This window comes from Rhagoletis zephyria, unplaced genomic scaffold, assembly GCF_001687245.7.
Source record: "Rhagoletis zephyria isolate East Lansing unplaced genomic scaffold, Rhagoletis_zephyria_1.1 Rzeph_scaffold_01760, whole genome shotgun sequence".
Classification (NCBI taxonomy): domain Eukaryota; kingdom Metazoa; phylum Arthropoda; class Insecta; order Diptera; family Tephritidae; genus Rhagoletis; species Rhagoletis zephyria.
Window position 1 is genome coordinate 58,435 of NW_016158844.1, and position 27,563 is coordinate 85,997.

Consider the following 27,563-nt stretch of genomic DNA (forward strand, 5'->3'; position numbering starts at 1 on the left):
AAATATTGTTTATAGGCTTCCAAAAAACAATCACTCGCATTGCCACATTTTTCATCGCTTGCTATGAAACGTCCACAAACATTACAAACATGGTCCATTTTACATTTTGGTTCCGACAATGTTGTTTTTGTTATTTTTATGAGACCGATGCACTTAACTTAAATCACTCACAAAATGAAATAAGTTCCAAAAAAATTAATAGCGAATTTTATCACGACCGAGCGAAAATTAAAAGACATCAGCTTCGGCTGAGTTTCGAGTCTTAACTGAATCTTTATTTTTGATATTAGTTCGCTTGTACGAAATAAATAAAAATCGCTACCTGTGCGGTGGTTGGAAACAAAAAAACAGGAAGACCAGGAAAAAGAGGAAGAAGGGGAAGAAATTTATTGCACTTGACTGCAAAGTTCGAAGGTCGATTAAAAAAAAAATCGAACTAACATAAACAAACGCCGCGATACGGGTCTTCTAATTTAGCCTCTATTTTCAGAATGTCACTATTAGGTGAAAAGGGATTTTTAATTTAAATAGCTTATTTCTCCAAAAGTATTCAAATGGCATATATGGGAAATTGTTGCCGAAGAAAGATTAAACAAAAAGCCTGCCTCCCAAGAAAACCCTCGCGTTAACGTTATGAAGAAGGTGGGGAAAACTTCAACATTAGCTTCTGTGATAATATCATAGTTTCAAAGTGGTATGCAAATGTGTTCAAAGAGCGTGCATTTATTTAATTTTAAAAATCAGTACAGCAGTGCTTATCGGGTAGTATACTTTTTTCTAACGGTTTCCAAACTTATTTATTCCTTTAACTTACTTTTAAAAAGTGACATTCTGGAAAATATTTCACAAAAATAAGTCAAAATAATAATTTTTGAAGAGTCTGAAAGCAGTTTCGTATTCTGCACAAATTTTCACATCAGTAATTGATTTCAGAGAATAAATTTATCAATCTTAAAAAAATATATAAAATACCTGCCATGTACACTTTGCTTGGAAATTACCCACATACATACATACATACATACATACATTACATATGTTTGTGTTACATATACATATAGAAACATTTTTGTTATTTTTGTTGCATTCAATCTTACTTGCCGTTAATTCTAATAGGCTCATACATATTTAGGTATATGGCGTATTATGTATCTAAAAAATAGAGTACTTAGGGCCGGTTACTCAATGTCTGGTTAACACTAATCTCCGGTTAAACATAGTTATCGACGTTACCGACTCCCTGTTCTATGCATGGAGTCGAAGTCGTCGATAACGATGTTTAACCGCAGATTAGTGTTAACCAGACATTGAGTAACCGGCCCTAAGTCTCTTACAAATACATTAGGGATATTCTCGATTTATTGTATGAAGTCTAGCATGATGCAGGGAAAGTATTAAGGCATAATTGGATAAGACCGTTGTTTTACTTGATCAAATATTGTAATACCTATCCATGATTATGCTAGCAGCTAGCAGTTTGCCTCGGTCAAAAACTTTAGACGTATTTGCGATTGTAATTTACCTAAGTATAGAGCTGTCAATTAGGTGCATATGAGCATTTCCATACACTGAGAGAAAAAATAAACCAAAAAATTTGTTAATATTACCAAATTCTAACTTGAAAAGGAATGGCTAATATCTACTAACAATACCTTGGCTGATATTTTCAACAATGATTTGGTAATATTAACCACTGTTTTGTTTACATTAACGAAAATTTTGGCTGGCGATTTTTTTGTTTTTTTTTTTTTTGTTTGAGCACGCTTATGTTCTACATTTCACAGATGCTTTTTCATAATTCGGAGATACAAAACAAAAATTTGTGTAATCATTTTAACACGTTGCCTCTGACGGGATTAGCAAATAACAGCAAGCATCACTACACACTCAGCTACAGCCGCTTTATAAATTTGTCTTTAAATGTTCAACTGGAATCAATTTTCTTCGTCGCTTAATTTGGTTCTGCACTTCACAGATGTTTTTTCGTAATTAAGAGAAACCAAAAACAGAAAAAAATAAAAATTATGTGTCGCCACTGACGGCATTTGTACTCGAACCAGCCGGAAGCCAACAAATAAAATCAAGCACCTCTGCACGTTCAACTACAGCCAGGCATTCGAATTGGTTTTTAAATGTTCAGCTTGAATCACATTTCTTACAATCGGTATACTTACCATGAAAAAACCAAACAATAGCTTGGTTGAAAAAACCATTGTACTTTTGGCCCAGTCTATGAGAACACACTTATTCAACTGTTTCTTTTTTGAGGTTTTTGATGAAATTTAATATTTATTATCTATTTAAGTAACTAATGTTTGCAAATGTCACATCACACCAGATTGGAAATACCCATAAAAAAAAATCGAAAAATCAAAAAGTGGAATTATTTTGTTTTGTTACCTTTAGGCACCTTAGGCACCTTCTATGATCCTACTCAACCACCGAAATACTATCGATGTTGGCGGTGGTTAGTTTTTCCCAATTCTCTAGGAATCTGTTCAAGTGAAATTATTACTTTTTGTTATGGAACTCCTCGTATGTACATACCTATGTAAATGAAACTGTTGAAAAAAAAATACAAAAAATCGTTTAAAATAAGCAAGGATGCCTCATTCCCACAGCGATATGTAGTATGTATGAACATACTCGTTATTTGGTGGCACACCTGGCGTTTGCAGTCACTTACCGCACTTCGAATGATTTGCTAACAAATGTTTTTTTCATGAGTAGAATTGCTAAAAATAACTTGGAATTTTCTTTTTAAACTATAGTCTTGCTGGTCGATTTCAATGTTTTTCACTGTCCTAATTAGTCGTGATTTTGATGATATTTTACAGTGAGCTAAGGAAAAGTTACGTACCTCAATAGGTATGTATGTATGTGGATCTTATTATTGGTTTAAGAGCAAACAAATGTTTAAGAAAAGCAATGTTTAACTGAGGATCATTTTACTCTAGCATTTTCAGCAAGTCTGAACTTAAAAACTTGGTAAATTAACCTTAAATATTTAAAATATTACTACAACAAATTGTATATAAATAGTCTAGCTCCAATCGCTGAGTTTTGCAATTTTGTAACCCAAGTCAAAACCGACTTCTGTTTTTTGTAACGTCACGCTAGACGCATGTTTGCTTATGTCTTTAAATCTTTGCTATCAATTGTTGTAAATTTGTTACTGAATAAACGGCTAAATACTTAGTTACTATGCAAATATATTTTTAAAATTTTGACTCATTTTAATTTTTTAAATTTTTCCATACAAATGTCACGTCACACCAGGTTAGAAATACCCATAAAAAACGCGAAAAAGTAAAATGTGGAATTATTTTGTTTTGTTACTCATCTGTAAAGTTGCTTATGTTTTGATTACCTAAATAAATGGCGATGGTCGAAATGTTGTAGTGGTTGTTAAAAGTTAATTTCTTACCTGTCCCGTATATTTATTATTCCTCAGCTTGTGGCTAAGTGCATAACCCTACCGTTTCGATGTGCGTTTGTTTACTTTGTTGTTGTTATTTATTTGTTTTTTTTTCTTTTTTCATCTATTAGATTGTATTTTTGTCAAATGTTTTAACATCAGCACCCTATTTTTACTTCCTCTTCCGTTCAGTGAATACATTTTATAACCGCCTCAGCCAGCTTACAGCAAACAAAAGTAGTTAATGCTGAAAGTGTGTGCGGCGCTACGCCAATTGAAAATTGTATACATACATACATATCTACCGCAAGGGCAAAAGAAAAAAGCGCAAAAAATATGTCGTTGGGACTACCTTCGGCTCTCACATTTGCTAGCTGCACTGCGAATTCCTCTTCGTCTCGCAATTTTCTACTTCCTTTTGAATGTTCTCTATTTGAAGTTATGTAGGAAAAAGTTGTGCGAATTAAAAACTTTTACTTAAGTTATTCGCTTTGTGTTTGGCTTCAGCTTTTTCTCTGGTGCTACTTTTCTCGTTTTTGCCATTAAACTTTATTTTAGTTAGCAGCTTATTTTTTGGCCCTCGCGGGTTTTGAACCTATCTGAATAACTTTAACAATTTGTTTAATCGTCAGGTTATTTTAATTCAAAACTCAATCTAAAAATGAATCTAATATATAGAAATCTCGTGTTACGGTGTTTATGGTCGAACGCCTCCTAAACGGCATAACGGATCTCTATGAAATTTTTTGTGTATATATGGTGGGTATAACAATCGGCTGTAAAGTATATTTCATACCGCTACGTGCATATTCATACTATTCATATGTAAAATCAATCGCATAGTCATGAAGAAAAATTGCGGTTATTGGAAAATGGGGCGTGGCACCACCCATACAAACTGAATTTTTCATACTGCATATATATCTCCGGAAGTGTTGATGATAGAGTACTCGAACATGGTATGCAGATATATGAAATCAATCCCACAATCTTAGAGAAAATTGGGGCTATGTGAAAAGGGGGGCGGGGGGCAAAAGGGCGCCTTTCAAACGCACTGAAACTATTACATATCTTTGTATGCATACACACTTTTGCTAGGTCATTTAAGACGCCAATGGAAATATACCTTCTGACAAACCAAACCGTAATATTAGAAGATAAATGCGCCACTGAAAATCATGAACGTGAACTGTTGGTGGAAATGTTGGCCCAAAATGTTTCAAAACAAAAAATTTATTTTGGGCGGGACGAAGTTCGCCGGGTCTGCTAGTTGTTATATGNGTGAACTGTTGGTGGAAATGTTGGCCCAAAATGTTTCAAAACAAAAAATTAATTTTGGGCGGGACGAAGTTCGCCGGGACTGCTAGTTGTTATATATGTAATATTTCGTCAGTTCTATATTTTCTTCTTTTAACCACTACACGCATATGTACATATGTACATATGAGGCGATTTAAAAATGTCTAAAGTAATAATTATGAAAGAAACTTAAATAATAATAACTTAAGTAAATTGCGGTGTAGAAATCCCAGTCTATTATATGATGACCGTTATACGATGTATCCACTGTCGATTATTAGTCCTTTTAGCGCATTTTCAGAATAGGGATTAGCGTGGGCCGAAATTCCTATTTTTTATAATTTTGATTGGTTCATTATGCTCTAAAAACAATCTGTGTGAAAGATTACAATTTTTGGTCATTATCTTAGGTTCGTCCTTCTTAGTTCACGTTCACTTAACACTTTTTAGATTTTTATATAAAACATTCAGTGAAGAAGTGTTTAAAAATTAGCGAAATGAAACACTTTGATTGCGGCGCCTACGACAGCCCTGCCCCTTAGCGAATGTTATGCATTAGTCACTTAATTGTCTTGTACGGCCATGCAGGGCCGTAGCCAGGATTTTCAACATAGATTGATTAAAAGAAAAATACTGATGAAAATAAAATATTTCACACAAGCAGGGTTGAAATTTTGAAATTCCTGCCCGTATTTTGTTTGTAAGTCAAATATTAGTGGCATTGTGCTACTATGATAGCACGGCCGAGTAATCATAGTCAACTTATGTACAGTAGTCGAACAAATTATAGCCGCTCCAAATTTTGACAAGTTTTAAAATATTATGTTTGATCTTATTTAATTTTGGTTAGTTTTTTATAGTTCATTCTTTAACAACATCCGTATAAATACAAGTTTAAAGGCAGTCATGCGATTGGGTATTTGCCGAAATTTGGTGCAAATCGTATCNGGTTGAAATTTTGAAATTCCTGCCCGTATTTTGTTTGTAAGTCAAATATTAGTGGCATTGTGCTACTATGATAGCACGGCCGAGTAATCATAGTCAACTTATGTACAGTAGTCGAACAAATTATAGCCGCTCCAAATTTTGACAAGTTTTAAAATATTATGTTTGATCTTATTTAATTTTGGTTAGTTTTTTATAGTTCATTCTTTAACACCATCCGTATAAATACAAGTTTAAAGGCAGTCACGCGATTGGGTATTTGCCGAAATTTGGTGCAAATCGTATTCCAATTGTGTAACTTATTAAATCCGAATTTTTTTAAATGAAAATTTAAGTTTTCCGTTCGGTTACAAATTTTATTCTGACTCGATCTACAAAATTTTCCATTATTTATAGCACAAAATTTTCAATAAAAATTTCTAAGGTTGTTTATTTTCTTACCAAAACAGTGATCGTATAGAAACAGTAGTTTTCCTAACAAGTGAAATCACTGCCAAGTGAATTCTAAATCCGAATTTTTTTAAATGAAAATTTAAGTTTTCCGTTCGGTTACAAATTTTATTCTGACTCGATCTACAAAATATTCCATTATTTATAGCACAAAATTTTCAATACAAATTTTNGGGTATTTGCCGAAATTTGGTGCAAATCGTATTCCAATTGTGTAACTTATTAAATCCGAATTTTTTTAAATGAAAATTTAAGTTTTCCGTTCGGTTACAAATTTTATTCTGACTCGATCTACAAAATTTTCCATTATTTATAGCACAAAATTTTCAATAAAAATTTCTAAGGTTGTTTATTTTCTTACCAAAACAGTGATCGTATAGAAACAGTAGTTTTCCTAACAAGTGAAATCACTGCCAAGTGAATTCATTGATGTACCTTAACTTGTAAATTCCCAAATATTTCTCTTTATCCCAATCACTAAAAATAATTTGTTGAAACTTTTCAATAGAACATTGCTGTATTGTACCAATCTTGTGACAACAAAAAAATGTTTTCCATTTTTTTTTTATTTTGTACCAATAGCCCAATATAAAAATGCACAAGTCTGTACAAATGTACCAATCGAGTGACACTGCCTTAAAAATTTATGCAATTTAAAAAAAAATCCACAANATTTTTTTAAATGAAAATTTAAGTTTTCCGTTCGGTTACAAATTTTATTCGACTCGATCTACAAAATATTCCATTATTTATAGCACACAATTTTCAATAAAAATTTCTAAGGTTGTTTATTTTCTTACCAAAACAGTGATCGTATAGAAACAGTAGTTTTCCTAACAAGTGAAATCACTGCCAAGTGAATTCATTGATGTACCTTAACTTGTAAATTCCCAAATATTTCTCTTTATCCCAATCACGAAAAATAATTTGTGGAAACTTTTCAATAGAACATTGCTGTATTGTACCAATCTTGTGACAACAAAAAAATGTTTTCCATTTTTTTTATTTTGTACCAATAGCCCAATATAAAAATGCACAAGTCTGTACAAATGTACCAATCGAGTGACACTGCCTTAAAAATTTATGCAATTTAAAAAAAAATCCACAAAATTTCGTAAAAATTTCGAGTTTTTAATTAGATTCTGAGTATGTAGTTTAGTAGCCCATTGAATTCTGTATTGTACCAATTNTTTCCTAACAAGTGAAATCACTGCCAAGTGAATTCATTGATGTACCTTAACTTGTAAATTCCCAAATATTTCTCTTTATCCCAATCACGAAAAATAATTTGTGGAAACTTTTCAATAGAACATTGCTGTATTGTACCAATCTTGTGACAACAAAAAAATGTTTTCCATTTTTTTTATTTTGTACCAATAGCCCAATATAAAAATGCACAAGTCTGTACAAATGTACCAATCGAGTAACACTGCCTTAAAAATTTATGCAATTAAAAAAAAAATAATCCACAAATTTTCGTAAAAATTTCGGGTTTTTAATTAGATTCTGAGTATGTAGTTTTGTAGCCCATTGAATTCTAGTAGAATCAAGTACAAGTTTCAAATGGCTAAAAATTACGGTTGAACGCCTACATGGAAGTCGTTCATGTCTTTTTCATAGAAATGGTTATTTGGTATTTGATGGTCTCTAATGACTTTGTCATTAAGGGATCATTGGCTTGGACTTTTTATATTTGACCACTGCAAGGCATTGTCCGTTATATGTAAGTATAGGAGTACACCTAAATGACCTTGTCACCAGTGTCATTGTCAGCTATATGTCATTTTGGATTCACAGCAAGTGCGACGATGTCACTAAATCATCATTACTGACGATGTCACCTTGACCATCTCGCTACTGGGTGGCTACGATTATTTCGCATACATAGTGTTCAAAAAACACACCATGTGACGCCCTTATAACTATAGTTATCTATCTAACAGCATATTAGCATATCTCAAAAGTGTATTGCGGTTTGCTTAAAACCTCTATGCTAAAAATTCAAAAATTTTCAAAAACGCAATCATATGTGCATACATATGTATGCATATACATTAGGGTGGTCAAAAATTCTAAAAAATCTGATTAAAAAATGCGAGTTCGGAGTTAGTCAAAAATCGCATCGATTCTTGAGAATTTGATTTTTTTGTTGCAGGTGTTTTTAATTTTTTCCATATAAAGTATTTTCGATTTTTTTTTTGTATGGAAGAAACTGCGTGAAACAAATTGCCAAAAATCAACGGTAATTCGTAGCTACCTATAGCTTCTACTTTATAAAATTGATTGGGCTACAAATCTGCATACTCGAAAAAATTCTAAAAAATCTGAATAAAAAGTTCAAAATTTGCTGAATTTTCGTGAGTTTTGCAAAACCTGAAAAATTATATTATTGTGTTTTTTGTTGTGGCGTGAACCATATTTTTATTTAAAATTTTCGGAAAAATATTAAATAAAAATTGNCTACAAATCTGCATACTCGAAAAAATTCTAAAAAATCTGAATAAAAAGTTGAAAATTTGCTGAATTTTCGTGAGTTTTGCAAAACCTGAAAGATTATATTATTATGTTTTTTGTTGTGGCGTGAACCATATTTTTATTTAAAATTTTCGGAAAAATATTAAATAAAAATTATTGCATGTATTGTAAAAAAGCAGCTGTGCCAATACTTTTTGCCGACAGTGTACATACAGAAATTCTAGAAAATTCTACATCATTTCTACACATTTTTTTCATATAAAATACATGGGAAACTTTGAGCGCTTTGAGCGACCTCTAAATATTTTCTGAATAAAAAGAAAACGGGTATATTTGTTCGATATAGACAATCCTAAGGTTGAGAGCATTACAATTCCGACTTAACTCTCTTTGGACTACCCTAATGTGCATATGTATGCATGTACATACGCGTTCGTTGCAGCGTAGACATGTAGACGACCCGCAGTCATTTTGTGAAGTTTCTGCGCTACGCATGTCAGCAAATCTTTCTTTCTGTACGTCTTGTTATTTTGTTTACAATTTATTCTTGCGTGTTCCTATGTCGCGTGATTATTTTTTATCAAACTTTTTATTTATTAAAATACAATTCTAATACATACATATGTATGTACATATGTTTGCGATAATTGTCAAAATAAATCAATTGTATTCTTCATTGTTTTGGTTTTTCTCGCAGGATGGAAGATCTCGAGCGCCGCCAACAGAGAGAACGTGAAAAACATAAGCGCCAGCAAGTGCAAAGCGTCGGCCGCGAGTATGCCCTCTTTCCAGAACCACGGCGGGTCAATCCGTCCGAGGTTGATGACGATATAACCGCTAAATTAGGCGACCATTCCAAAGCTATTGAGTTTATGAATACGGACGCGGTCGGTGTACAACCTTCCTCTAACAATGCCCTGCTCACCAGTCATATACAAACAAGTGCCTCCTCCTCTTCAACTGGCGGCAGTGGTGTCAACAGCGCACCCATGCTCGTCAACTCATCGTCCTCTTCACAGCGCCCGCTGACTTGTCCATCTGGCTCGCAGCAGCCTCAACAGTCATCACAACAAACACATCACTATCAACAGCAAGCACAACAGCAACTGCGCCAAACACCTTATCTTAAGCCAGCTGACAACAAGCCACCATATAACGGAAGAGGGGGTTTTCCTGGTCAACCGGTGAAAAATGATTTGCGCTCAAGCAGTGGAATGGCGCCACCAAAAGGCCCACCTCCGCTGCTACCGCCACCAACTTCGACACTAAACACTGTTAGCAGTGGCGGAACCAACAATTGCAGCAATAGTAGCTCGAACGCACCGACAACACTGCTGCCACCGCCTCCAAATGGATACCTAGGTCCGCCAAAATCGACGGCACCATTGCACAATGGACGCTTCTCCAAACCATTACCGGTGAGATTGCTGCTTATCATATTATAATAAAACTTTATTAATTGTATAATATTAAATGTTTCAAGAAATCAATCAACGATATCATCTCCAAAGTGGACCAGACGTATCGGGCGCCTGAACAAATCACGAAAATTGCTGCCACCCCTCGCACCACTATTGGCGAGTACAATCTCAATGGTCCGAATCGGCATAAATATTCTATAGGGCCAATACAACCTATTTTGGGATCACCACCTTCCGGGGCGGAATTATTGCAGAGCGCGGTTCCACCACCAATAACACCAATCTCAGCTCTACCGGCAACGCCAAATCCACAAGCTATGCCAAACGCTGATGCGATAACAACCACTGGTAGTAGCAGTTCATTTGCAACTTCGTCTACTATGACTACTACGACAACAGCGGCTCTTACAACGGCCGTACCAACGCAGAACATACTGAATGCATCGCCAGGAACGTCAACTGTCAAGCCAGTTTTGTCAATGTCAAAGGAGCCTTTGAAACCATTATTATTGGCTAACAAAGTGGGGCCAACATTGGAGAAGCAAAGTTCCACGTAAGTGTATGAGGTGTAATAATTTTAAATTTGAAAATAATAGGATGATTGAAATTTCTTAGATTGGAAAATGATTTGGAACTTTCAGAATCAGATGAAGATCGCAAAAAACAAAGGTAAGTTTTTCACCATACAAATAAAATTTAACGGGGCTACATACCTACATATATCGTAGGCTACATTTTTGTAAGCTGCGATAATACTATCACTGCATCCTCTTATCTATCAATGTAATTTANGCTATGCCAAACGCTGATGCGATAACAACCACTGGTAGTAGCAGTTCATTAGCAACTTCGTCTACTATGACTACTACGACAACAGCGGCTCTTACAACGGCCATACCAACGCAGAACATACTGAATGCATCGCTNCGCGGTCCCACCACCAATAACACCAATCTCAGCTCTACCGGCAACGCCAAATCCACAAGCTATGCCAAACGCTGATGCGATAACAACCACTGGTAGTAGCAGTTCATTTGCAACTTCGTCTACTATGACTACTACGACAACAGCGGCTCTTACAACGGCCGTACCAACGCAGAACATACTGAATGCATCGCCAGGAACGTCAACTGTCAAGCCAGTTTTGTCAATGTCAAAGGAGCCTTTGAAACCATTATTATTGGCTAACAAAGTGGGGCCAACATTGGAGAAGCAAAGTTCCACGTAAGTGTATGAGGTGTAATAATTTTAAATTTGAAAATAATAGGATGATTGAAATTTCTTAGATTGGAAAATGATTTGGAACTTTCAGAATCAGATGAAGATCGCAAAAAACAAAGGTAAGTTTTTCACCAAACAAATAAAATTTAACGGGGCTACATACCTACATATATCGAAATTCATACAAATTTTATGGGACAAGTTTAAGTTAAAACCGCTTAATTTTTAAAAATACTGGTAATAGTGTGAATTTTTTACCAATTGGTATAGTGCTGTAAAGAAAATGCAGATTTTTTGTCTCTCCTTCCCTTCAGTTACTATATGACACAATCATCTAATTAATTTTTAATTACTCAAAACCACGAGAGCACAAAACAGAAGCACTCAAAATTTGATAATTTACCTTGCGTCAAGTGAATTAGATACATTAAAGTAGTATTAGATTAAAATTTGGCAACAATATTTTCGGATTTCGAAGATTTTCATGGTTTCAGTAAAGGATTTTCCAAAATCGTATGTAGATGATCACTTAAGAAGAAGCTAGTTAGTTACATACCATGGCAGAATTATGCCAGTTGAAGTAATAAGAGCAGTATGAAATATTTTACTCTACCTTATTGGATGGGTTAAAGGGCAGTTAAAAATGGCTCCTCGACGAGTATGGTCGTGCTGGTACCTGCCGAGTTTTGTTAAAGCAAATATCTGATTAATTTACACATAAAAATGAAGTCGGTTCATTAAATATAAAATTACAAGCTTTAAAACTAGAGAAGATAATGCTACATATAATATAATAATTACATAAGTAACGTAATAGATGCAGACATAAAGAGAGTTGATATTAAAATTAAATGAAAATATTTAAGCGTACCGTTGATACGGTACTATCTAACGAACAAAGTAAATGTGAAATAAAAAAGTAACTGTTCCACATAACATAACGGAAAATTTTTTAGTCTCAACCTAAAATTATAATTTGACGAATAATTATAAAATTACCAAATTGGAGGAATAACCTGGCGATATGACGACATAGTTCCCTGCCATTAAAACACAATAATTTACCATTGGAGGAATAACCTGGCAAAATGAGTACTTAGTTCCCATCCATTTAAATTTTAATCTGAATAATAAATTCGGACATCTAAGCAACAATTCGAGGAATAACCGGTTACTTGTGGACCATTTAATCACAATACACTTTTTAATTTGATATAATTGACAAAGAATTGAAAGGAATAAGACGTGCCATACATATATTAGCAGAAACTTTTGCACGTGGTTCTGGCCCTCAGCGGTATTACCATCGTGTATCAGTGGAGCGACGATTGGATACGTCAATGGAATAAAACATACAAAGAGATATATTAAAAGCAGAGGAATAACCTGGTGGTGGTGAAAACCAGCCAACCTCCCCAAAACACAAAAAAACGGGTTAAAGGGCAAACNGTATTGGCACTTGTAAGGGCAATACTCTTGCAAAAAAAGCCGTCAGGTGGCGCTGGTGTCGAGTTATTACTAAAGAACGTTAAGTGAGAAAAAGTTTCGTAAATGTCGATTACGTCGACCGGCTGCACCACTGAGTATGTCGAACACCCATGTGTTCGACTGACCCAATGGTTGTGATTAACCAATATTACTCTGCGTTAAAGCTTCATTCGGAAACACCAGGATTGAGTTGTTCAGGGGTCAATCTCAAATGACTACCGTTAAATCAACCACCAGAACTATTGCGGTCCTTGATGAGACATTTAAGATATTTCGTCGGAAATAAGTCTGTATATTGGATTTCTGTACTCCCCCATTTTGAAATTGCCACCAGCTACACTATACAATTTCAAGGACAGAATCGCCATCGAAGCGGATAATTTTTGCCGCCAGGGAATGAAGATGAAAAAGTTATTCAAATTTATTTCGTGATTCTATTAATCGTGCCATTAAACGCCAGATTACTGGGAAAATTCCAAGAATTTCTTCGCAGACACAACGCTTTCGTTGGGCTATTTATGCCTTCCGACGACCACCAAACCATGATATTAGCATATAAATCGTTTTGGGCGGGACGAAGTTCGCCGGGTCTGCTAGTTTTTAACTCCCTTTTATTAGCTCGGTATGTAACTATGTAATATTGATGCGCCTAAAAGATGCAGCGATTTCTATTCTCAAGTTACATACCTGATGACAGTACGAATGGCAGTTATAATAGGGAGGTTTTAGTTTTCTAAACTATAATTTTATTTTATAAAAACATATAGTTCATTCTACAACAAAAAACATAAAAATGGTTGTTTGAAATGCAACCATGTACACCAGACATAAAAAACGAAAGAAAGTAAAAGTTTTTTCTAATAGCGGTCGCCCCTCGACAGGCAATGGCAAACCTCCGAATGTATTTTTTCCGAAAAAACGTCGGAACTGTTTCGAATACTTAGAAACGTTTTCCTTCTCTATTTCCAATTTTTGTGGCATGAGGAAACTGGCTGAGCTCTTTTGGGCACCGGCTGTCATCGACAAAGCGCTTTAGATAATGAAGATAACAAATTGGAAGCAGTAGCCCGTAGCTCGTCGTTTTCAATGTGTTCAACAGAATAGAGCTGATATTTAGAGCAAGGCGAATTCAGACAAGGTTGTGTTGTTAGACCAGCTGATTTCTTCGCCTTAAATGACAGCACAGCCGCCAAAGCAAAAACAAAATACATGTAATTTTTGACAGCTGTTTTTGTATTCTTGCTACCACCTTGTAAAAATTCCCAATGATTTTCTAGGTGAGAAAATTTAATTTAACAGCAATTAAAAGCAACATTTTCAAATATTTCGCCGATGATTTAATATAACTAGTATCGCCTAGCTTTAGAAATTCGACTTCTTTTCTTCATACACTTTTTAATTTTGCTTGTCACCAATGTTGACTCCTTTATGCGAATGACGACTTTGAAGTCCACCAGCATTTCGGACACCCATCGGAGCTTTCCAGCTGAAGCGGCGGTTCTAGTCCATTAGCGTGACAACCTTCGTTGTGCCGATCCCGGAAATCCCCGCATAAAAGAGATTCGGAGACTTGTGAACGGACATTAGCGGAAGAAGTGGGAGGAGTATCTGAAAGCGTGCAATTTGACCTCTGGTGTGAGTAAGCTTTAACATCATAAACACTCAGGTAACTCGTGACCTGAACCAAAACCGCCCCTGTGAGAGAACAGTCCTCGTAGCGCTGGATCTGTCGACATTCGTCAGTAAGTTTTAGCGGCAAAACCACAAGGTGGTGTCCTATCCCCGCTGCTGTTTAATTACTATACATATATCAAAACCCCCTCAACCAACAGATGGAGCCTCTAATGTCTCCTGACGACGGCTCAATAATTGCGTCCGGCAATGGAATTGATGACTTGTGCTCGAATGTAAATGGTTACCTCTCCGAACTTTCCTCGGCAAACTTTTTTACCATCTGGACGGAAGAGGTCAGAATACTGGCTTTCCCATGACAGTAAGGTCTACGTAACCGGAACGACCCAGATTTATATCTGGCCAAGGAGTGTCACTCCAACAACACTCCCCAACAACTCTTTGGGGAACTTGAATGCTGCTACAACAACAACAACAACAACACCAACAGCTGGGAATTTGCTTCGATAGCGAACCAATTCCGACGGTGTATAATCATAAAATTGTCTCCTTCTCAGCGCGCCCAACCGCGATGGTCAACAGAGTACGGAGCAGTGATTANAAATACGTTTAATTTAAATCGTTTAGAAAATGCGTCATTTATGTATACCATTTTATTTGGAATTATTCAATATATTTCGTTTTACACTATACTTTTTGAAACTATTTGGAGTTAATTATTTTTTGTTTCTTAAAAGCAACCCTGCGTGCTTGGAAGGCGTTTGTACCAATAATTTCATCCCTAGCATATTCATCCCCGAGGAAGGCAGTCGCCAAATTCACCGAAGGTTGTTTACTGGTTATATTGTGGTTTTAGCCACTCAACGACATTGACTTATGTGTACAAGTTGCTATATATATGAATGCGATGCCCTCATCATACTCATACCATCCCCAACAAGTTTGATCCACAGCTCAACGGAGTTTGATGTACAATATGATTCCACTCCACCCGAAATTTGTAAATGCTGCTTTCACTAACTAGTTAGCGAATTGTTATGCAGATGGCTGATTTTACCAGCGCATGTTAAAACCGCTTTTGTTTGTACATACATATGTATGTATATACCTTGATGATCGTGTATTCATATCACAGTATAGACAGTAACCAACCTTTTTGGGTTGTTGTTGTAGTAGTCGTTGTTGTTGTAGTTATATTCACTCCTGAGGAAGGCACGGGGTTGTGTGCTGCTATTTAATGGCCTTCCTCAGACTTTTTCTTAGATATCAGGGTTGTGTGCTGCTTTATTATTAGATAAATAAATTTAAGCATTTGACAAATCGTGATTTTATTGAAAGAAAATTATAAATGGTGTGGAAAAACCAAACAAACGCTCGTGCGAAAGCTCTATTTTTGTGTCTTGTTAAAATTTATACATGGCGTATTGATGGTAATACAAGCAATGTATTCTTTTGTGGATTTTATGTTACTTGAGAATTTAGACAACGTGCGAGCTGCCAGGTTCTGTTATCAATATAATTAACACAAGCTTTTTCGTGTAGTTGCCTTTCAATAAATAGAAAAACAAATATTCGCAAATAAATTGGATTTATTTTATAACTGACAACTAACGTACGCTTTTTGTTCTTTTCTCCATTTTGATTTTGACTCTATTACCGCCAACAACTTTATGTGTATACATATTTACAAGCTGTCAAAATTTTGCGTAGTCACACGAGCTAGGTAAAAACTATGCCATTCTTATTCACAAGGAGAAATCTGAAATTTTTTTTTGGTATTTCCAAATTTTCTCTTTTTTTATCAGTTGACAAAAGCCCTCAGTGGCAGCGCTCCGAGCGTTGAGATAGTAATTTCATGTCAATTAGTAGATAAGTTCCATGATGTATACCATTTTATGTGGAATTATTCAATAAATTTCGTTTTACACTATACTTTTTGAAACTATTTGAAAGTAATATTTTTTGTTTGTTAAAAGCAACCCTGCGTGCTTGGAAGGCGTGTGTACCAATAATTTCATCCCTAGCATATTCATCCCCGAGGAAGGCAGCCGCCAAATTCACCGAAGGTTGTTTACTGGTTATATTGTGATTCATATGCTGCGAGCACTAAAATAGTAGTGTGCACGTACGGTTAACATTTTTTGGAAATTACTGAAAAACCAAAATAATAGTTGCATTCATTTTATTGAAAAACTGAAGGACAATTTCATAACTCAATGTAGGGTCAAAATTGTTTTATTTACATAAACACTAAAGAAATTAATTCACGTAAGAATTGTTTTTTATGGAAATTACTGCGAGCAACAAAATCATATTATGTATAACAAAAAGCCTTGAACTTGTAATACAAATTAAATAATTGTAAAATGGCAAATATTTATACTAAAATTTAGCAGTTATTTAGTAATTGGTAGCATGACCGTGACCGCATGACACACCGCTCCTTCTAAAAACCCCTGCACAATAGAGCAATCATATATTTCAATTCTAGGAGAAAATGGTTCGCAAATGAATGATGCTTGCTTGCCTATTTATGAGAGATCGAAAATAACCGTCGTCACCAAGTGTCTTGTATGGTGTTTACCACTGAAACAAACACTCATCTCTCAAGCAAAGAGTGTTTCTCACCACGGCACATCACTCTGTGTGATCTTTTGGTGTTTTCCGTTCTGGGTTATTTATCAACTGCTAAAATTTCTCTTAAGCAATGCCCCTGGCAGGGCCTTTTATTTTTAAGTGTCCTAATTTGTGGGTTATTGTAAGACTGAAAAATATAAGTGGGCCTACATAAATGGAAGCAAAGCGTTAAGCATTTCTTTACACGACATACATATACGTACACATACATGTGCGAACATTTATGACAAAGAAGAGAGCGTGCATATTCATAATATGATACACCGAAAATAATCCCGAAAAAGTCTTGAAACTTCCGAATTAGTTCCGAGGATCCCGAAAATCCCAAAGTAGTCTCGAAAATCCCGAAATAGTCCAAAAATCCCGAAGATTCCGAAAATCCCGAAGAAATCTCGAAAATCTGGAATTATTTCCGAAAATCCCAAAGATTAGCGTAGAACTGGAAGTTGGAAGATACTTGAATATCTTATTTGCGTTGCATAACAAAAGTATTACTTAGTTGAAAAATTATAAATCAAATTGATTCGCTCTACAAATCAAATCAAAAAACTGTATTTCGTATTGTAGTAGCGGAGCCCAAGAGGGAATTCGGGGATTTACTTGAGTGCGTCAGATTAACATATGGGGGATACTCTGCGTCCTGTTGAGTACCTCTGCCAAATCTAAGCCATCTATGTAGAGCCGCGCGCATAGGAGAGCTGATCAGAATAGTAAAAATAATTATAGGTGGATTTACTCGAGCGCGTCAGATTAAGAAATAGTGGATTAATTACATGCTGAAAACTGTACATTTCAATAATCTGACGACTTGAGCCTTGCGCAAGGGATTGGGAGGGTCGCAAACTTGAAAAAAAAAACGTTACCTGGACATTCTCGAGCGCGGTTATTTTTTTTATTATTATTATGAAGCATACAGCTGAAGGGTAACGGGAGGTATATACTCTGACAATTTCCACAAGCCGCAGTGACGAAAACCGTCAACAAAGATTGTCGTGTGCACTTGCTGTTTTTCAAAACTACTACAGATTTTTCTACGAAATTTGTTATTTTTTTTATTTATTTGCTGCAAGGTACATTGAACAGGTAGTATCAGTAGAGCAGCTGATTTGATTTATTTTCAAATTATTTGGTATCGAAAATGTCAAATATTTTTAATTCTTTCTCACAAAAATTCTGAATTGTTAAAATCCATTTGCATGTGAAACCTTTTTCCATACAAAACAAGCGATTGAATAGCTGCTTTTGGAACGTTCGCCCAACTCGGCAGCACAACCGCTGATTACTGGGCTTTGCAAAGGATGGATAAATGCTTCGAGAAGCAAACAAATTTACTAGGAAAGAAAGTTGCATCAATTTTTATTTTTTCCAATTTCAATTTTTTATTTTTTATAATTTTTTGTATTTCACATGGCACGCTTTGATTTAGAAGAAAAAATTCAGAACAGTTTTTGACACTTTCGATACCAGAAGCAACAACAAAATACACGCAAATGTTGTTTTTGCTCTACTGATACTACCTGTTTAATGTGCCTTGATTTGCTGTTTTCCGTTCATATTATTACAATCATATGACTGTAAGTATACCCGGCGGACCAAATGCTCGCAAATGATATCTACCAGTTGCGAGTGAAATGTGAGAATTAACCCAAACAAACTCTCACTAACAGCTCGCGTGTTGCTCCGCTGTATATGTACATAAGTATGTGCATTTGTGAATCAAAACCTTTATATAAATTTGAGGTGGGCGATGAAATTACACGTGTAATCTACGTGCGTCTACGATTACGATTAATTTAACCCCAGTTTCAAAATAGGATGACTGAGGATTGAAAAAATCGTAAATCGAAGGAGTATCAGATTAAAATTGTACCAAGAAAAATTAGTAGCACATGTGTGTAACTTTTAGCTAAACAAATANGGCTCGCGTGTTGCTCCGCTGTATATGTACATAAGTATGTGCATTTGTGAATCAAAACCTTTATATAAATTTTAGGTGGGCGATGAAATTACACGTGTAATCTACGTGCGTTTACGATTACGATTAATTTAACCCCAGTTTCAAAATAGGATGACTGAGGATTGAAAAAATCATAAATCGAAGGAGTATCAGATTAAAATTATACCAAGAAAAATTAGTAGCACATGTGTGTAACTTTTAGCTAAACAAATATCAGTTAAAAATTACTTTTTTGACTTATGTATGTGAATTTTACTTAATTCTCAGCTAAAATCACTAGACATAAGAATTTGTATGTAAGAAAAACACGCATTTTTCAGATAATTTTGAATTCGGCAACCTTAAGTTTACTTATACATGAAAAAATGTTAAACTCCGCTCCCTTCTTGCTCACTCTTTATATAGTATCTTAGTATAGTATCACGCAATCATGGGCGATCAAAGCATCCCTTGTGAATATCTGATGCGCTCGAGTAAATCCATGTAACTGTTTTTTTTTTTTTACATTTTTGGAAGCCTGTAGATCCTCCACCCACCGCTGGAAGGAAAAACATCACATGACCTTTTTTTCTTCCCATCATATAGTCTTCAAAATCCAATAGGTAAAAATGACGCTCGAGTAAATCCCGATTTAGCATCGTTGGCTCCTCTACTATTGGCTTGACAGATCAAATCACAAATAAATTTTATTTTTTATTTGGTCAACAAACCAAATCACAAATCAAATATATTTCATAATTGATAGCGGACTTTAAACCAATAAGGATTTAAAATCACGTAACCATGCCACCACATGACCGTGACGTTGACGTTGGTTATATCTCTCTCTCTTTCTATCAACAGCAAATTTGATATGTTTCTACGCACTTCTACGTACCCTGCGTGCACGTTCGTGGGTAACCGCGTTCTAACACTTATTTCTCCTCTTCTAGCGATAAGTGTCCGTGTCCAACAGATATGCAAATAACCCTTTCCCACTGAGAGGAGCACACATGTACTAAAAATAAACCACCTGTTCTGTTTTGTGGGTTATTTTTTCTCTTAAATAGTGACGGTTATTTTGCGACACTTTCAAAGTGGAGAGGGATATGGATATTTTCGACCTCTGCTATTTATATACAATATATATATATATGTAGATGTGTAGAATTTCATTATCTTATCATAAGCGGTTGCATAGATAAGCCATATGGAAGTATTGGAAGTGCCTCATCCTCCTTTTCGGGCATAAGTACGTTATTGACAACATTTGTAGCTGTGTAAAATTTCAGTACGTTAGCGTGTGGGGTTCCAGAGATTAACGATATTAGAATTCAACTTTGTATGGGAGGTGACATGCCCTCTTTTCGATTACCTACCAATTTTTGCCATAAGTAGGGTAGTATACAATTTATGCATCCGTGCCAAATTTCATTTCTGCGGCCTATTTGGTTTTAAAGATATATTGGTTTTAAGCTTTTAGTATGTATGTTAGGTGCCCCGCCTCCTATATATCGGAGTTAACGTTTATTTATATAGATATTTTAGAAATAAATGTCATTGCATTTTTTACATATATCTTCTTGAACTTTCGTATAGCCACTCAATGCATAATTCCAGCGATAGTTCACCTTCAGATTCCAGTGAATCTGGCAGCGAGGAGTCCTCGAAAAGTGAGCGTCAACAGCCTCCTAACTCCTTACGTTTGCAACAATCCATAGCACAACAACAGAAATTGCACACACATCACCCACTTCAGAATCAGCAACATGTGCAACAGCAACAGATACTACAACAAACGACGCAGTCTATAGGACGCGCAGGCGTAGGCAAAGCTGTAAATGATAAATCGAAGTTGATCGAACCCCTTGGCAGCGGCCGATCAAGCATTTATCTGAGTAACAATGCATTGGGCTCTGGGAACTCATCCAATTCCGGTCCCAGCTCCACTTCCTTGTCTGCCAATAAAACGCCATCACCATCGGAATCAAGTAAATGGCACCTGAGTCGGTATTTCAATAAAAAGCCTGCGCAAGCCCTGAACGAAACAACGCCACCAGCGAATTCGCTAGTCGTCAATTCAATTAATGTTAGCATGGATGAACCAACTCTTTTGCCTGGTGGTGCTCAAATTATTCCGGAGGCGACGCAGTCGCAACCTAACCCGGCGATCGTAAAACATGAGGCAGCCAATTATGGAACAGCAGTAAGTGAACTGGTTGTTCAATTCATCACACAATTTTTTTCTAAATTCTTATTCTTTTATTTATTTTTTTTTTGAAGAAGAAATACTCAGCGCGGAGTGATGATGACGATGAAGAAATTGGAGGAGTACGAAGAAGCTGTGATGCACGTGGAATTTCATCGAATGCTTGTGGATTAAAGTCAAGTATAGGTGGTGGTATTCCGGCGCTGTTGAATGAAATCAAAAAAGAATCCGATGTGCTTTATCCCAGTTCATTATTAAAGACTGGCTCTTCTGGTAGTGTGCAGACTCATTTGCATATCGGGTCTCAACAGCAACAGCAACAACAATCACAGGTGCCCTTGCTAAACGCTGCCGAGTTTGTTGCAATACCAACGAGCCAAATTAAACACGAAGTTTCGGGCTTGTCGACAGCTACAACAACAACTACGATGGCGCCAATGTCACTTGCTGGTGGTACGACAACTGTAACACCCTACAACACCTGCGGTAATGTCAGCGGTAGCGGACGGAGACGCACTCCCTCTGTGTCACCGCACATGCGCAATAGTGGTACAACCGGCCCAAAAAGTGGGGAACTTGCACGTGTTAGCCGCTTGTCTGCGCCTTCCAGTGATGGTCCGACGTCGAACACCACCGACGACGAAGACAATGGTACACCACCTACCAGGCAAACTGTACCAACACTGGGCCCAGGTGGCACTTTGAAGATTCCAGGTGTACCTGCTGCTATTACTGCTTTGCCGCCTTCACCCCCGCAACCATTAGCACCGGCACCTACACTTCCCAATTCAATAACTGTTCTCCCCATCGACCCCCTCCCGACAACGGTGTCAACACGTAGACGGAAAAAACCTAGAATTTCAGCAGCTACAGTCTCAACTCATCTGGATACGAGTGATGAAGAAGGCATAGCACCAACAAATGCACCTTTTAAAAGTGCAGGTGTTACAGTGAGTCCGGCAGCACTGCGAGCAGCTGCTGGACCGGGTGGAAAGTTATATGCGGAACCAGTGCCTGCAGTAGCAGCGAAAAAGGGACCTGGTCGGCCACGCAAAATTGCAAGCAGTGGAACGACCGCTTCTGCATCAACTGCCGTTTCAAAGGGACCAACCCTTACAGCGAAAAAAGATATGTTAAATAGTGTTCCCGTGATAACTAAGAAGTCTGCTACAAGACGGAGAGGCTCGAGGCAGAATTCTAGTTCGGCAACGACAGCAACAGCGACGAAAATGCCAGCACAAACACAGCAGCCCGACATAACAGCACCACGGGCACCGATCCTTGATTCCTCCTCATCGTCTTCTACGTCCTGTTCAACGTCGAAATCATCCAGTTCTTCTTCAGATTCAGAGGAAGAAGAGGGTGTGATAAGTGGTTCGTCATCCGATGATGAAGACGAAGACGCCGGTACAGGCGCTATATCGGCCAAACGCAATCTAACAGCGCGACCAACAGCGGCAGCAGCGATTTCGTCGGCAACGGCGGCGGCTATAGCGACGAATACTTTACCAGTAGGAACTAGTCGCATTATTGTACAACTAAATAAACGTAAATCCTCGCATGAAGACATGACATCTGCAACTGCTACGTCAGTGTCAACAAGTGTGGGAAAGACAAGTGGAATGTTAAAATTATCAAATAGTAGTAAGCGCAGACGTCCTACACCACAATTCGCGCACCATGATGAACAAGTCGTGAGTGGTGAGGACTCTTCGGATTCCGGATCTGGCTCCGACGATAGTTCTGTCAGCAACTTTGTTGCAGCAACATCGAACAATAATGTAAATGTGGTGCCAGCAGTGTGTACTGGGAATGTCAGTGGCGGTAGTTCACATCGCTCACAAAACTTGCAATCTCCATATAAAGTGCCGAATTTAGCAGCCCCTGTCTCTAGTTCTTCTTCCAGCTCAAACAGTGGGACATCTTCCTTCTCAGGCAGTAGTAGCGGCGGCGAACATTCTGATATAGAACGTAGTGCGACTTCTAGTAATCGTGTTAAGGGCAAACATTCAAAGACTGGCGTTAAAGCCTCTACGTGCGCCAGCAGCACCTCGAGCGGTACACGCCTGCGTCGTGACAAACCGAAGGCGAGTGACAAGAACAAAAATGTAACGCTAACGCGCATTTTCAATCCCAAAGAAGGTGGGGCAAAAAAACAAGGTCAGGTGCTGGTCATCGACCAGTCTAGTGGTGAGCTGGGAGGAGAGCAACAACAACAAAAGTTGATTTCCCCCAACGCGGGGGGTTATAGGACAACTGCTGCCGTTGCATCAGCTGTACCAACTAGCCAAGAGCATCATGTTGCAGCGTCCACTACCGCACAATCACCACGACTCACACCTGGACACATGAAATCACCAAGAGCTATTTCACAACTCACGGCTGCTAGCGCGCATCGTACACCTGATCGAAGTAGTCGCAGTAGCGCTGAACGTAAAGTTCATCAACAGCGTATCAAGACGCCTTCATGTACTCCGACTCGTACTCCACCTGCTACGCGTACGCCTACACCCACACCCACTCCGGCAGGCTTACTGTCGGCACCCACTGCCTCACCCATACGAACTACAGCAATGTTAACTTCGAATATTCCGTCATTAATCTGTAAAGTGGATTTATCACGGCTGCGTCGAATTTTGCCCGAATGGCGTGCAAACACTTATCGGCTTTCCAATGTAGGCGCTGGCTCGTCTGCTACATCTCGTTGCGCACATCACGAAGCGATACTAAATGCTGATTTACAAGCAACAACAATTCGTATTGCAGCTGGTGGCAGCGGCAGTGTGACACCACACAGCACTGGCAACCGAACGCCAACAACACCCCACGCCCCACCCGATCGGGAACTCTCGCGATCAAGGGAAAGCTTGATGGGCATTAATGTTGGTGGGGGAAAACAAAGACTGAGCACACTGCATTCTAATAGGCGACTGAGCAGTCGCTCAACTGATGGCGGCGGTAGTGGAGAAACAACCCCTAAAGAGCAGCCACAACTTACGCCAAACGGTTATTCATCAAAGACTGCTCCAACGGTGGAAGCTGAAGGCAATAATTCGCCATCGACGAAGCAGTTGCTCAAGCATGAGCAATTGATTAAAAACGAACCAGGCGCTGAGCTTGATAGCACACCCGTGGCAGCAGCTAACAAGGGTGACGCCTACGGCAGCGAAACTAAATTTAAAACAACCAACTCAGTAAAACAAGAGGTGCTTCTTCTTAAACAGGACTCTAAGCTCGGCCTGCCTCATTCAAATGACTATGTGGGCATTGAGAAGCAAGATGGGAATAATGCTTCGCCTATATCACATCTGCGTGTAAGTGACATTATAGACAACAAATCGCAACGGCGTAAGCGGAGTGCCAGCTCCAGCCCGTATAAAGAGAAAAAACGGAAAAAGGAGAAAACTGATAAGTATTCCAAAGAGGGCAAGGAGATGAAAGAGGGTAAGGAAAGTGGCGTGTTGACAACACCAACCACAATGGCAGCGACGTGCAAAGAAAAAGAAATAGACAAGGACGTTGGCAAGCTTTTACCCGCTGTGGCTACTATTGAACGTGATATTGGAAGTGGCGCTATTAGCAGTCTTTCTAATGCCAACGATACGAGTCGGCGTGCAATCGCTATAATCCCGCCGCTGGGCATGAGCAACAATGGACAAATGGAGGTAAATATTTGTTTAAATATGAAATAAAGTAACAATATATATATATATTATTATTTTTTCTTTAGAAGGAGCATCAGCACTTGGACAGTCGTCAATTGTCTCACACAAACCATGATCGGTTACTGGTACCGCGTCAAATTCATCAGCAGCAACCGCTTGCTAATGCCACTGCTTCTAATTCTTCAAATAGTCCTGCGCATCTACAAACAGCTGGCAATAACTTAAATACGGCGCCGATCGCAGAGTCAAATTCAGGCAATGTGCTGCCTTCGGGCAGCGGCGCCGTGCCATTAGCTCCACCGCCACAAGTCATATATAGATCATACTTTGAACGTGACGATGACGGACTATGTGATGATATAAGGTATATTTTCTTAGTTAAAAAGTTTAATCGCCTTAACACTTATTGCCACTGTTGTCACTCATACATTAGTGAAAACTCGAAGTTCCTGCAGGAAGCCGTTAAACGCAAACATGCTGCCGATAAGGAACAAAATCTATTCAATCAAGTAACGCTGTATTTGGAAGCGGTCATATACTTCTTGCTTTCCAGTGCCGGGTTAGAGCAGCATCGCAACTCCGAAGAATCGAGTTGGGTTATGTATAAGGACACATTGAACTTAATTAAGTGAGTAAAGTGTGTTTGCTTTCTAAGGAGCTAATGCAATCTATCAAACATTGTAATTTTATAAAGTGAATAAAGTTGTATAGGTTTGATAACTTTTTTTCTCATAATTTTTTTATTTTTCAGATTTATTTCTTCAAAGATTAAGCATTTGCAGGTATCATCATCCGCCAATGAACTGCACGAACCTCACAACAAAGTTGCAATCTTAAGGTGAGCGAAGCTATTTCTAATACTAAGTACTTGGTTTCCTAAAACTGCATATATATTTTTAGTCTACGTTGTCAATCCTTAATCTCACTAAAACTATATAAAATGAAGCGGCACTATTGTCGTAGCATAATCAATCATTGCATGGAGATATTTAAAAGTGGTCGCACGGAAATACTCAATGGAAATACGCCATCGTCAAACTCGCCGTCAAACTCAGTTTGCTCACAGGTAGAAGGTTTACATACATATGTATGTGTATGTATCGAGAACTTATAAATACGAATTTACAATTTTTTTCTTAACTATATTGCAGGGTTCTGGGTCGAATACGCCTCCTGGACGTAGTATGCGTCCAGATATGCATACCACACTAAGCCACCAAAATTTATACTTCAATTACTTAGCCAATTGTCACGACTTGTGGGATCAAGCCGATCGCCTGGTGCGGCAGGGTAACCATACTGGTGAATTAAATATTGTATTTAACAAACAAAAAAAAAATCATTTTAACTCGATTAACTATTTTATCACAGATTTCTTTATTGCATTGGATCACGAAAATGGACCGTTGACCCTGCACAGTTCCATGTATGACCTGTTTCGATATGTACAGTCGGGTCTGAAGAAGCTAAAGAGCGCAAATACCACCATAACCACAACGGCTATAACTACAACCAGCGGCGGTGGCAGTAGTGGTACGGTTACGGGCATTACCCTTACCTCTGCTACTAGTACTGCTGAGGCGATTAGCACTAGTAACACCTCCTCAATCAATAAATGCAACGTAAGCACAGCTACATTGCAGCCACAGTAGTGTAAAAATTTTGGTAGCGTATGCATTTTTGGACCTATTTTAGATTGTAATGTGTTGCCCGAGCCATTACACTGACTGCCCAACAAAGCCGGCGCTGACAATTAAACTTCAGCAGACTGCGCGTACAGTTGAATATCTTAAACCTTTTTAGTTTAAAATGAATAGTATCATACAAATATATATAGCTACAGCTCATTGGTAGGCGGTAAATATCTACTATTTTTGTAAATTCTACTAAAGCTTGAAAGTTACTATATGAAGGCAAATATACGAGTAAGTGTCAAGCAGTTTCCGCTTGTTTTTCATCGGAGGAATTTTTAAAGAAAAAGTGTTATATTTTTACCTCTACAGTTATTAATATTACTATTATTTTTTATTACTGAATCGTTTAGTTAAATGTCGAAAATAAGAGAATATCAGTTTGTTTTTATATACATACATGTAACTAAATGTAACACCTTAAAACGAATTATGAAAATTCTGCAAAATTGTAAAAAGAAGTTAATTAGAAGACGCAAATGCATTTTTATTTTAATTTGAAGAGAAGGATATTTTGTATGCTTGGCTAAGCTATTACTATTATTATTATTTTTTTTTTGTTGCACGATTGTTGACCTCTCTAAATCGGTTCACTTTACAAAGGAAAACAATGTGTTTCTGTTATTAACATAAATCTTGTAAATAGTGTGCATATTTGTAAAACGCAAGAGTAATGAATGTTATTATGCTATTGCTGTTTTTATTATTAAACAATGTTATTTTAATCTATTTATAAAACAAATAAATACTGAGGTAAAAAAAATAATAAAATCGGAAACGTTGATTGGCAAATTATCGGTAAAACATTGAAATATTTAATTTTCTTTTTTTTTCTGCTTACACACATACCCTCACTACTACAAATCACGCACTTAACTTAGCCCGAAGTCTATCGATTTTCGTATAATTCCTCTTAGTTCATTTACAGTGGATTTGAAATTAAATCTTTTTNTCTGCTTACACACATACCCTCACTACTACAAATCACGCACTTAACTTAGCCCGAAGTCTATCGATTTTAGTATAATTCCTCTTAGTTCATTTACAGTGGATTTGAAATTAAATCTTTTTTTTTT

The 27,563-nt window shown here is 37.3% G+C and overlaps 1 protein-coding gene across 5 annotated transcripts in view; it reads left to right on the forward strand.

Annotated features, from left to right (window-relative positions):
- Nucleotides 1-27,460, forward strand: part of lilli (AF4/FMR2 family member lilliputian) — a 60,656-nt gene extending 33,196 nt beyond the window's left edge. Inside the window, exons 2-14 of one of the 5 annotated variants that reach the window (XM_017618994.1) lie at nt 9,285-10,005; nt 10,071-10,264; nt 10,936-11,232; nt 11,295-11,348; nt 20,522-21,128; nt 21,206-24,796; nt 24,862-25,160; nt 25,230-25,424; nt 25,548-25,634; nt 25,697-25,883; nt 25,948-26,098; nt 26,168-26,418; nt 26,492-27,460. In XM_017618994.1, the coding sequence (XP_017474483.1) occupies nt 9,285-10,005; nt 10,071-10,264; nt 10,936-11,232; nt 11,295-11,348; nt 20,522-21,128; nt 21,206-24,796; nt 24,862-25,160; nt 25,230-25,424; nt 25,548-25,634; nt 25,697-25,883; nt 25,948-26,098; nt 26,168-26,418; nt 26,492-26,599 (6,742 nt within the window). In that variant the 3' untranslated portion in view covers nt 26,600-27,460. Of the gene's footprint in view, nt 1-9,284; nt 10,006-10,070; nt 10,562-10,623; nt 10,678-10,935; nt 11,233-11,294; nt 11,349-20,521; nt 21,129-21,205; nt 24,797-24,861; nt 25,161-25,229; nt 25,425-25,547; nt 25,635-25,696; nt 25,884-25,947; nt 26,099-26,167; nt 26,419-26,491 lie in introns of all 5 variants that reach the window. The other 4 variants (XM_017618997.1, XM_017618996.1, XM_017618998.1 and 1 more) reach the window with 4 other exon arrangements.
- Nucleotides 27,461-27,563: the final 103 nt, after the last annotated feature.